Source organism: Enoplosus armatus, chromosome 5 (assembly GCF_043641665.1).
Source record: "Enoplosus armatus isolate fEnoArm2 chromosome 5, fEnoArm2.hap1, whole genome shotgun sequence".
NCBI lineage: Eukaryota > Metazoa > Chordata > Actinopteri > Centrarchiformes > Enoplosidae > Enoplosus > Enoplosus armatus.
This window is the reverse complement of record NC_092184.1, coordinates 22,374,253-22,385,101: the sequence shown is the minus strand read 5'-3', so window position 1 is coordinate 22,385,101 and position 10,849 is coordinate 22,374,253. Positions and strand designations below refer to the sequence as shown.

The 10,849-nt window shown below is 41.1% G+C and overlaps 1 protein-coding gene across 2 annotated transcripts in view; it reads left to right on the top strand.

Annotated features, from left to right (window-relative positions):
* Positions 1-1,378: 1,378 nt before the first annotated feature.
* ankrd13b (ankyrin repeat domain 13B) overlaps positions 1,379-10,849 on the top strand; it is a 34,154-nt gene continuing 24,683 nt past the window's right edge. For both annotated transcript variants that reach the window (XM_070905854.1, XM_070905853.1), the window contains exon 1: positions 1,379-1,486. In XM_070905854.1, coding sequence (XP_070761955.1) covers positions 1,379-1,486 — 108 coding nt within the window. The remainder of the gene's footprint in view (positions 1,487-10,849) is intronic.

The following is a 10,849-nucleotide window of genomic DNA, read 5'->3' as shown; positions in this document are numbered from 1 at the left end:
TCCGCACACACACCCAACATCCCTGCAGCCTACCTATGGAGGGGCAGGGAGGGGTGACGGGGCAAAAATAATTCCTGGTGAGGTGGATTTCCCAGACACATCAAAACACAGTAAAACATAAGTAAACTCCATATTTTTAAAACCCACTGGCCAAAATGTAGCGAGATATTTATGAAGATGAAATGTAACATCCCATTGATACAGAGTACGTTGTTACTGTTGTTGCTTGAACATCAATATAAGGATTGGTTCTATATTAATTACTGTACATATTTTGCATTTGGGAAATTTTAAAGCAATAGCCCTAATAAACTAGGAACTGAGGAGAGTATCGCGGTCCCTTTTTAACCTTAACGGACATACTGAAGAGTGTATTTCTTTAACAAAACTTTAACTTATTATAAAAAAAAGTGTAATTTGTAGATTTAGTAGCTATCATATAAATAAAACAAATTAAACATATATGTGGAATAATAATTCATTCAATCAAATCATTGTTGTTATGGCATTTCATTGATTTCATTTCATTTCATGTCATTGTCGACAGATAACAACACACTTGTCCAAACTACAACACACACAAAAGTTAAAAACAGATTCAATTCAACATGGGACCTGGACAATGAAAGACAAAATATACACTTAAATGAAATGGAACAAACTATAAATAGCATGCAACACAAACAAGGCGTTATGCACAAAATTGAGAGACATGACTAAAAACACTAAAGGAGTAAAGCTTCAACTTTGGGATTATATGGTATTTTGCAGTCATTGTGTAGCCTATATATATATATATATATATATTTTTTTTTTTTTTTAACCTCTACAGTATATCACTACTTTAAGACTCCTGTAGGGGGCTAATCTATGTAGTTTCATTTTATACATTTGTTTATGATTTCTGCGGTTCTTTTTCACGATGCATATGTTTTATCACAGCCTCCCTGACAGCGGATTGGCTGAGTGTGCGCACATTTCATTGCAGCTTGTCAACGCATCTTTCCCAGTCACCACCGGATGGGAGGAGAGGAGGAGGATAGATGTGTTAGAGTAGGCAGGGGAGAGAGAGAGAGAGAGAGGGAGGCAAGAGGTGGAGGAACGGGTGGTTAAGAAATAAAGGTGTAGCCTAATCTACTGAGACAACCAAACGAGGGGTTTCTTTCTATACGTGATTTTCACGGGGCTTTGCTCTTTATTCTAAGCAGAGCGAGCAGGGGACCATTCACTGTTTCTGACGCGTAAGGCTACCCCTGTACGCCTTTGGGCATCACCGCCGATAAAGCATGATAGGCTTGATTATATAGCGTAAATTAACAGCAAAGTATCCTCACAATCCACAGTGAAGAAGGAAGAGCAGGCAAACTATGATCCGAGGATGATTTCTGCCAAGAAAACTCCGGAGAAGAGTCGTTATCCGATCCACTATTTGGTGTGGCACAACAAACACCGACAGCTGGAGAAAGAGCTGGCAACGAACGAGCAGGTGAGACAGAGAAGAGCGATCAAACACATCTCTCCTTGCAGACACAGGCCCGTGTCTTTATTAGAAGCGTTTATATGGGCGTGTGGGTAGATTTAGGTGGCTGTGTAGATGCCATCGTGGAGCACCTCATTCAAGAACCTGGTCAATAACTGGGAATTAGCGCAGTTAATTATTATCTACAGGGTGGAGGGGGACACTTGTAGACCACATCCTCAGACTTGAATTTGCAGTATTTTCTTATTGTCATTCATTGTTAGTGACATAACAGACTTTATATGTCAAGGGTCTGTGTTATTTACTGCATTGGGGCTTGAAATATTCATCCTCCCAGGAATTTTAATATGCATGGGAAGTTGTAACTGGAGTTTATTCCTGGAAAAATTCCAAGTGCAAATGACTAATTGCTGACCCTGATGGTGTTGCAGTGTTTATGTGTGTGTGTTTGTCAGAGTCAGTCAGTATGCCTGTGTGTAAGCAGCATTATTGCGTGATCTACTCAAAACTGTAGGCTCTCTACCTTCCCACCAGCACCTAAACCATTTGTGAGTGGGTGAGACAATGCAGATACAGAGCATGTGGGCGAAACAGTTGCCAACCCTCCACAGTAAATACAGTAATGGAACCATTAAGGTATTTTATTAGGTTTCCAGAGAAGATGTTTGTCATAATCAAAATATTTTCACCCACTGGTAAAACTGGAGTACTTCAGCTTGGGGTGATACTCGATAATATGATAAGAATTATACTATTGTTTGTGTGAAAGAGAGAGAGGGTGACTGTGCAAGAGCATGCATGCGTGTAAATTCAGTCTCTTTTTTTTGTTGCAAATGTACTGAAGCGCTTTGCCATTATATAAGAGATGCTCTGCAGGTTAGCAGCTACAAAGATTTTTTTGAGTCCATGCATCATGCAGCGGTCCCAAGACATCACACTTTCACACACATGTACACACACTTGCCCACACACATTTACTTCCCTGCACACACACACACTCTTACCTTCTTGTGGTTATAAAATCATAACCCTGGAAGCCTTTTCTTTACACCAACATGATCAGCAAGTGCCCCAGAGGCAGCCATCAATTGGTTTACCACAATCCTCACATTTACAGTAAGGGTGACAGCGACACAGTGAAGAACGGACTAAGACCTCTGGTATTTAAGTCAATGTCAGCGGTAACATACCAAATTTCATAGACAGCGGAACTCTTCATTGGGTCTTTGGTTTAGAATTCATTATTAAATGTATAGGTTCACAAGCATCTATCTTTAGCCACTAGCTACACTAGTGAAGTGGCTCAAACAATGACACTTAAAAATGTCTTGACAACTATTGGATGGATTGTCGTGAAACTTCACACAGAGCAGACGTTCATGGTCCCCAGAGGGTGAATCCTAATGACTCTATCCCCCAACTTTGCATCACCAACTGGTCAAAATCCAAAAACTGGTCCAACACTTTTACTGATGCAGGATGCCTCTAAAAGTAGTGACCAAGCCTCATCTGTATTTTGAGATTTATGCTGATGGAGTGCAGACATCTTGTGTCTCAACTCAGTCCCGCCGCCAGAGAAGCACTGCGGCATTCTACTCATTTTCTGAAACATACGTGTTCGTCACCTGTTGGAAAATAGTTGCATGTGGCACAACAATGGGTGTGGCCCATTATTACAACCAGATGCTGAGTTCAAAGGTGGTGTCCATTTATGAAAGCTCACCCAGCATATATGATGGTTTTTGTGTAATGTGTCCCATGACATATACATATTGGTGTCTCCCAGTTGAGGTGTTCAGTCAACAGTTTCTCAGACACTTCTTTCATAATAGCAGTCTATACTTTGTTTTCCATATAGCTGTATGTACTGTATAGGACAAGCTTGTATTTAATAAACTTTTAAACTAATCTTTTAACCTGAGAACTGCATCACTGTAGTAGTATTTTTAGTAAGTACACCATAACTTTCAAAACATACACATATAACTATTGCTGAATAAAAAATAATGAATTCAAAAAACACATAATAATAATAATAATTTATTTCTAAATCCATTTTAAATGTAGAATTAAAGCTCATTATTTCCTAGCCTCTTGACATCTTCCCTTGTACCTATAGGACGTGATACTGTAATGTATTTTATTGGTACGTCTCATATACAACAAAATGACATTGTAATTTCTGGGCTACAATCTAAAATAATACCAAAATATAAAAGATTGACATGGATATAAGGAGAATTTCACGTCACATTCTCAATACCGAATTTGGTGTGTTTGGTTTACACAGATTGACTCAATAAATGAGTCCTCACAACCCCACTGTCATTCATTTTTCAGGAACCCTTAAATCTATAAATATTTTATGATGCAAATGTTATTGCTCCTCCGCTGTGGATTTGAACCCAAGACCTTTGTATCCTATCTTTGATCTTTTTATAAACTAAGCCAAACTGACTGCGTTGTAGTTCTTTTTCCTGTATGAGAACAAACACAAATCTGATGAACATCTCAAGTACAAAAGTGTTCAGAATCAAAGAAGATTTGATGCTGATCCTTAATGAATCAGCATGATTAGTCAGCCTCCTGTTATGCTTGTGTAGGATAAGGACTTATTTCTGTTGTAATTCTCATTGCAGATCTATATCTATATATATCGATAGGGCAGTCTCTACCAACTATCATGGCAAACAGATGTCGATATATTCTGAAATTGTATTCACCACAGTAGAAACTTCATGAAACATGAACTATCCATGGCCTAGCCATATGATCTATTTTAATGAATCCCCAGGCTTCTTGATTATATTGGATTTCATAGGTGCAATATTTTTATGGCTTTAAAGCTGTTTAATGCTGTCAAAAAAGGCACCCACAAAATAGAAAATAGGGAGAAAGGCAGACAATGAGACCTTTTCACATTTTTCACGACAAACATTATTCTTCACTCTTTTACGCCAGCTCCAGAGGCACTCCCCTAGACTCTAAACCCCGTTATCAGCTGTCTGTGTTTGATGGCAGATCAGAGACAGGTAGTAAACAGCAGCTGAAAACGAGATCTTCATTTCTCTCTTCTCTTGTTCCCCTTTCATTGTTGATGAACCTCTGCTCAGCCTCATCTTTAAAAACAACTATTCAAACTATCTCTCTTGCTCCTTTGCTTGTGTGCTTGTTTGTGTGTGGGTGTATGCACATGTAAGTATACATCATGGTTTTGCATGTGTTGTCTAACTCTGTGCTTTTTTGCATAGTCAAACGTTTTACACCCTACATGAATTTATATCGGCTACCAAACTAATAAAAGTAGTATAATGTCAGCATCACATCCTGGAACTCTTTTGAAACCCACTTTATGACAGACTTTATATGGTAAACTGAGCCCCAAAACTAGGACAGCACACACACACACCATCACGCTCCTACCCCGAGCTTATGTCAGTCACACACACATGAAACACACATGTGTGATGCAGATGACAGGTGTCAAGAAGAATTCTGAATAACTGGGACTCCCATGGCTCTGGTCGGTTCACATTTTGACAGCACAGGGATTTTTTTTATAGCTGCAGGCAAGTGATGGAAGTTGAATGCTGAAGGAATAATGAACAAAGTTAACATTGTAAGAAAAAGTAATCAAAGCGTAAATCTCTCTGCAGCTTCTTAAATGTCCGATCTAGTAAATCATGTTGTTACCTTGCCAAGTATGTCCAAGCTCACATGCGTTGATCTAGACTCCGCCGACATACCGTGACGACATCCAGCTCGGCCAACAAACCGATTTAGCGATTTGGTGACTTAGACTGAAAATAGATTTGTTGGGACAAGTAGCCAACAAGCTTGAAATGGTTGAAACGGCATTATGTTGTGTTTGTTATCAACTGTATATAGTAGGGAAACGCTTTGTAGTGACAGTTGAAACATTACGTTGTTGAAACACTGAATATTATTTAGTCATTTTCTGCTTATACTAACCGTGGTGGATTTGGATTTGGATTTGGTTGCAGTAAGCCCATTGAAGGAGTGAAGCCAAAAGGAGGAGACAGGTCTGGCAGATTAAATCCAGTTCATGCAGAACTTGATTGTCTATTGTCTATTACTGCTGTTTATATATATATTTATACACTTGACATACTGAAGTGAGTTCACGATCAACTTTTAGAGAAAGATTTCTATTGTGAGCATCAGCCATGACAGAAAAAGACAGGGTGATAGACCAGGAGGAATAATATTAGAAAGACATATGCATAATTCCTATTGCAACAATATATTATTACAGGGCATTGTGATAGTTCCTATGATATCACATGATAGGCATTAGGATATCACATTATGGCCATGTTGTTACAGCCCAGATAACAAAGGCAGTATTGTGCAGATATTGCATGATAATGGCTGTGGAAGAACAGTATAACATCACTGACCTCTGTGTTATGCCACAGTAAAATAAAGGTAATCTACAGCCGTCTCCATATCAGAGCTTTTTAAAGCCTGCCTGTGAAATAATGAGACTCCTTTCACCATGTGCATGCATCAAATATCCGGCACTGTTTCTGATCACACTCTTATTTCCTTGCAGCACAACAATGCAATGAATGGCTGGTTGATGCGTGGCTGTGTTGAAAGTTTTTTTTAAATCCAACACTTGTGGTATGAGACTTCTGTGTCTGCCCAATCTCCCATGAGCAGCATGTAACAGATTGCATGTATGAGTAAGTGAGGGGAGCAGAATTGCTGCCACAGCGGACTACTGTGGAATAATTGGTACATCGGATATCAATGTTACGACGCAAAGCCAGAGAGAGGAAACTGAACATAGTAACAGGAGGAGTGGTTGAATAAATGCCAGAGACACACAGCTGACCACAGAGAGAAGTACAAAGGGAGAGAAAGAGACGGGAGGAGTAGTAAAATAGGAAGAATAACAAGCAGTGGGGGATAAAAGAAGGGATGAGAGATCAATTTTTAGGAGAGAACTGACAGCCAGGTAGGCAGAGAGGTGAAATAGCTAAAGCGAGGAGGCTACATTGACGGACTGAATCAAGGAGTGGAGGCACAAACAAGGTGATGAAGGGAGTGAAGACGGCGAGTAAAGAAGAGAAGAGGAGGTGGGGAGGAAATAATGACAGACTTTGACCATGAACAGATTCTGTCTGGGCTGCACACAGACGTAAAAGCACAGTGTGATTGAAAAAGAACAGGGCCATGAACAGACTGATGGTCTATCTCAAGACAAAGGCAGGAAACGACACAAAGATCTCTGCTTTTCTTTCTCCGTTGCTGTTTCTTGTCCTCGCTGTGTCCGACCCCAGCTCTCTTTTTCTCTCAGTGCGTGGTTTGATTATGATGCCCTCGGCAAGGTGCTAATGTTAAATGAGCATTATAAAGTCTTATGCTGGGTTTCTGGCATGAGGGGACGGAGGCATAAATTAAGGCTCACAGGTTCATTGCCTTCACTCTCAGCCTGAATCTTTACGCCAACCATCTGCTATCTGCTTTCACCTTCTCTTCTCTTCTCAGCCTACTTCTCCCTGTTTCTTCTAATCACATCCACCCACCGTATAAAGTTTTCCTAATCCTCTTCCCCTGGTCCCTTCCATCCCTCTTTACCTCCAGACATCCATCTATCAACCCCACCCTTACCCCTCTTATTTTCCTCGGTGTAATGAAACCCACGTCCTCACTGCAGCGCAGCAAAGCCACAAAGAGATGCCACGAGGGCTGGGTTGGGATCAGATTTAGTTAAGTTGCTGAAAGATTTTAACAGAGAGAGAGAGAGAGAGAGAGAGAAAGACACATAGATTGGCAGTAAAATGTAAAAGGAAAGGGAGATTGGTGATGAAATAAAGGAAAGATGGGGAGAAAGAAATTAAGGTGGTGAGGAATGCAAACAAAGGGAATATATAGGGAATCAGAAAGAAGAGATTGAAACTGTGCAAAAGACAGAATGCAGTTAACAGTACGCAAAGTTTGATGTCCAAGGAAGGAACAGGCATAGTTTTGCTTTATGGTCATTAAGTCCTTTCCGCCTCAACTTGATCCCAGTGGGGATGATATGACTCGGTTATTTCTCTTCAAACCCTGTGTTACTGGTCCTGTGAAAGTCACTCCAGATCCACATCTGAATATTTCAACCACCATGGTTTTATGCACTGTATTAATCTTTCATGCGGTTTTGTTGGTCAGCCAGCAATCTTGTAAAAGGTCATCATCACCCAGGCTGTGCTCAGCACGAGCGCAACTGTCCTGACCTCAACTGGGAACACTGTCAAAACCTTAAGCACCTCCTGAGCCCTGTGATCATGCCTTCCTTGCAGAGGGCAGTACTGGAAGAGTCTGGAGGCTCAGGTCCATTACTCTGGTAATGTGGAAGTGAAGTTCATGTCAAGTTCAATAGTGCCATGATGGCACGGCACCAAGGATGAAGTATCCTAAAATATCCACTGGATGTGGTACGGTTGTCGTGGTTTGTGCACCATTGCAATATTGTATGGACTTTGTCAAGATTCTCAAAAAAGGATGCCTCATGAGTCGGATTTAATTATCAGGAAATCATATTGCTGGATGCTGAAACAGATGTAGGGTTGCAATGCAGCTTTTTAGCCCTGCAACAGTGGATCAACTTTTACGTCCTCATAGATTGTCAAAAAGTTAAAGACAGGACAAAATTCAAGGCAGGTATTATACTACGGGCTTTGTGCTGTCTCGTGGTTATGATTAAAAAATGAGTAAGCCAGGCAGCCTTCCAGTGGTGAGGATATTCAGCTCGGAGACATGTCTTTGATATTCACAGACGATACTACCGCCACTGTGCAGCAATCTGCTGTATGCATGTTACTTTGTCTGAGCAGCAACAACTAAGATGAGGGTTTGTTCTTCCAAGTCTGAGGCCATGGAAAGACTTTGCTCATCCTGTTAAGGTGGTAGGGTGAGCAGCTGTCCCAGGTGGAAGAGTTCAAGTATATCCTGAGAGCAGCTGGTTGCATTAGCTGCAGTAATATTGATGCTGTTCTGGACCGTGGTAGTAAAGAGGGAGTTAAGCCTGAGGGTGAGGCTTAAACCAATTCTTGTCCCAGTGCACACCTGTGGTCATTGGCTATGTACCCTAACAGATACAGAGCTCAGCAATATGGGAAAACCTGTGAACTAAGTTGCTACTTCTCCAGTGTCACAAGACCTAGCTAAGGTGGTTTGGGTATCTACTCTGAATACCTGTCATGTGCACCGCGATGAGGACGTCTTGGGATCTCCATGTCAGTTTCCTGGTAAAAATGCAATTAGTCTGCCATGTTTGCCTAAAGGCCGACACAACCCCGAACAGCACCAGTAGCTAGCAAATGGATGACTGGATGGATATATGTCGGATTTTAAAGATTTATGCGTTTTTTTAATCACTGAAGAAGTGACTTTAAAAACGGCCACTCGTCCATTATGGCTGCAGTTTCTTTAAGTCTACTTTTACTAACTTGAGTGTGGCATTCTTTGGTTCAAATGACTGCCTACCTTGGATTAGATGTTGTGCTGTCTTCTGAAACAGGTTATCTTGATATATTTTTCCTTATGATCGTGTTGTCAGCTTAGGATTGCCTAGTCATACTTTTGGATTGAACAACCTGGTCTTAATATTCTCTATTCTCTACAGTGTATGTTATGGTGTTTGTTTGTAGAACTTTCTGTTTAGCTGCAGCCCTTCAAAAACAACTGGGCTTAAGTTACTTCGTTTGACATTGCACATGAGATTTTTAGATTTCAATTCCATACAACTGTGCAAAAGGGATTTCTTTTGACAGATTATACTCATTTCTGGTGGTGGACTCCAGCGTATACAAGTTTAAGCAAGACTATGTATTTTCAAATGTGTAAATCAATACACTGACTTGTTCTGCTGCTTTACCCCTTGGTTTCAAGGGGATATGCTAACTATGCTTTTACAACCCTCTTGAACTTGTCTAATTGACAAGTACCAATAAATGAATAGATATAAACAAATACATTTTAAGCCACCATTTTATTCCTTTAATTTGACCTGCACGTTTTCTGCCAGTGAAATGCTAAATGTCCCAGACAAAATTACACTCTGATTTCATTATCAGCCCAGGCTAAGTGCAACCATCTCTTGCCAGACCAGTGTGTTTACCTGAAATTACCACATAATTCACATGTTCACATACACACACATGCACACACACACACACACACAAGCACAAGAAAGAAAGTGACAGCTGTGGTTTTTCACTCCAATAGGCTACAGCCGCTACATTATGTGATTATGCTCTTTTATAGCGTATGCACTGTCTGCCTCATTCCAACAAAAGATTTGCTCCCTCCATCTGTGAGTGTGCCTGCATCTTTGTGAGTGTGAGAAGTGAGAATAAGTGCTCTCTCTCTCTCTGTCGGCCTGCATACATGTCCTTCCTCGCGTTTTGGTGAGGTCTGTCAGCTCGCTGCAACAAACAGGTGTCAGCACCTTTAGATAAACATCAGAGAAACTCTCTCTTCGCTTCTGTTGCCATTCTGACAGGTCCATCAGCATCCCACCCGTCTGTGCTTTCTCTATCTCTGTCTGTCTGCCTATCTATCTGTCGAGACTGGTGATGGCAGTAAACAGAATAAAGTGCAGTGAAACAGAGAAACATTACATATGCTAGAATGTAGGTCAGCATTTTCACTTAAAGTCTTATTTCTACGGCTAGAATTTGCAGCGCTTTAATGCACCTGCACAAGCGGAAATGAACAGTCACTGTGTTAAAAAGTGTAAGATGTTGCGAGAGCTTTCTTTATTCTTCTGTGGAGTTATCATCACCATTTGATCTGCCCCGTCTATCATCTGTGACGCAGGTTTTGTACTGTCCTTTTATTTCTGAAGCTGTGTCACATTGGAAATGGATCAGGGTTTCATGGCGGTATTGCATTTGTCAAAGTCTCCTCTGTATGTAGAATCACAGAGACGAGAAGGGAGGCGGGGGGGAGGAAAAGTTATTTTTATACTCCTCCCTCCCATCGCCACCCTCTGCTCCTGTGCGCCCTATGCACAAACATTTTGGGAAAGCTGCTGTATGTGTATATGCACAATCGTGTGTGTGTGTGTGTGTGTGTGTGATGTTTGTATGAAAGATTGATGTTGGCCTAAGTACCTGCCAAGCTGCATCAGGCCAGGCACACACTGAGCGAGGGAGAGAGGGGGAGAGAAAGAGGGAAGGAGGGGGAGTGAGAGAAGGAGCAGATGCCACAGATAGAGATGCCTATCAATAATGCAACCTCCACTGGGCTCACCATGAGGGAGGGCAAGATGGGGAGGAACGAATGAAACTGAGGGAGGGGAGGAGAGGGTAACGAGTAAAGAGTTTGATGACAAGACAGATATGGGTTAAA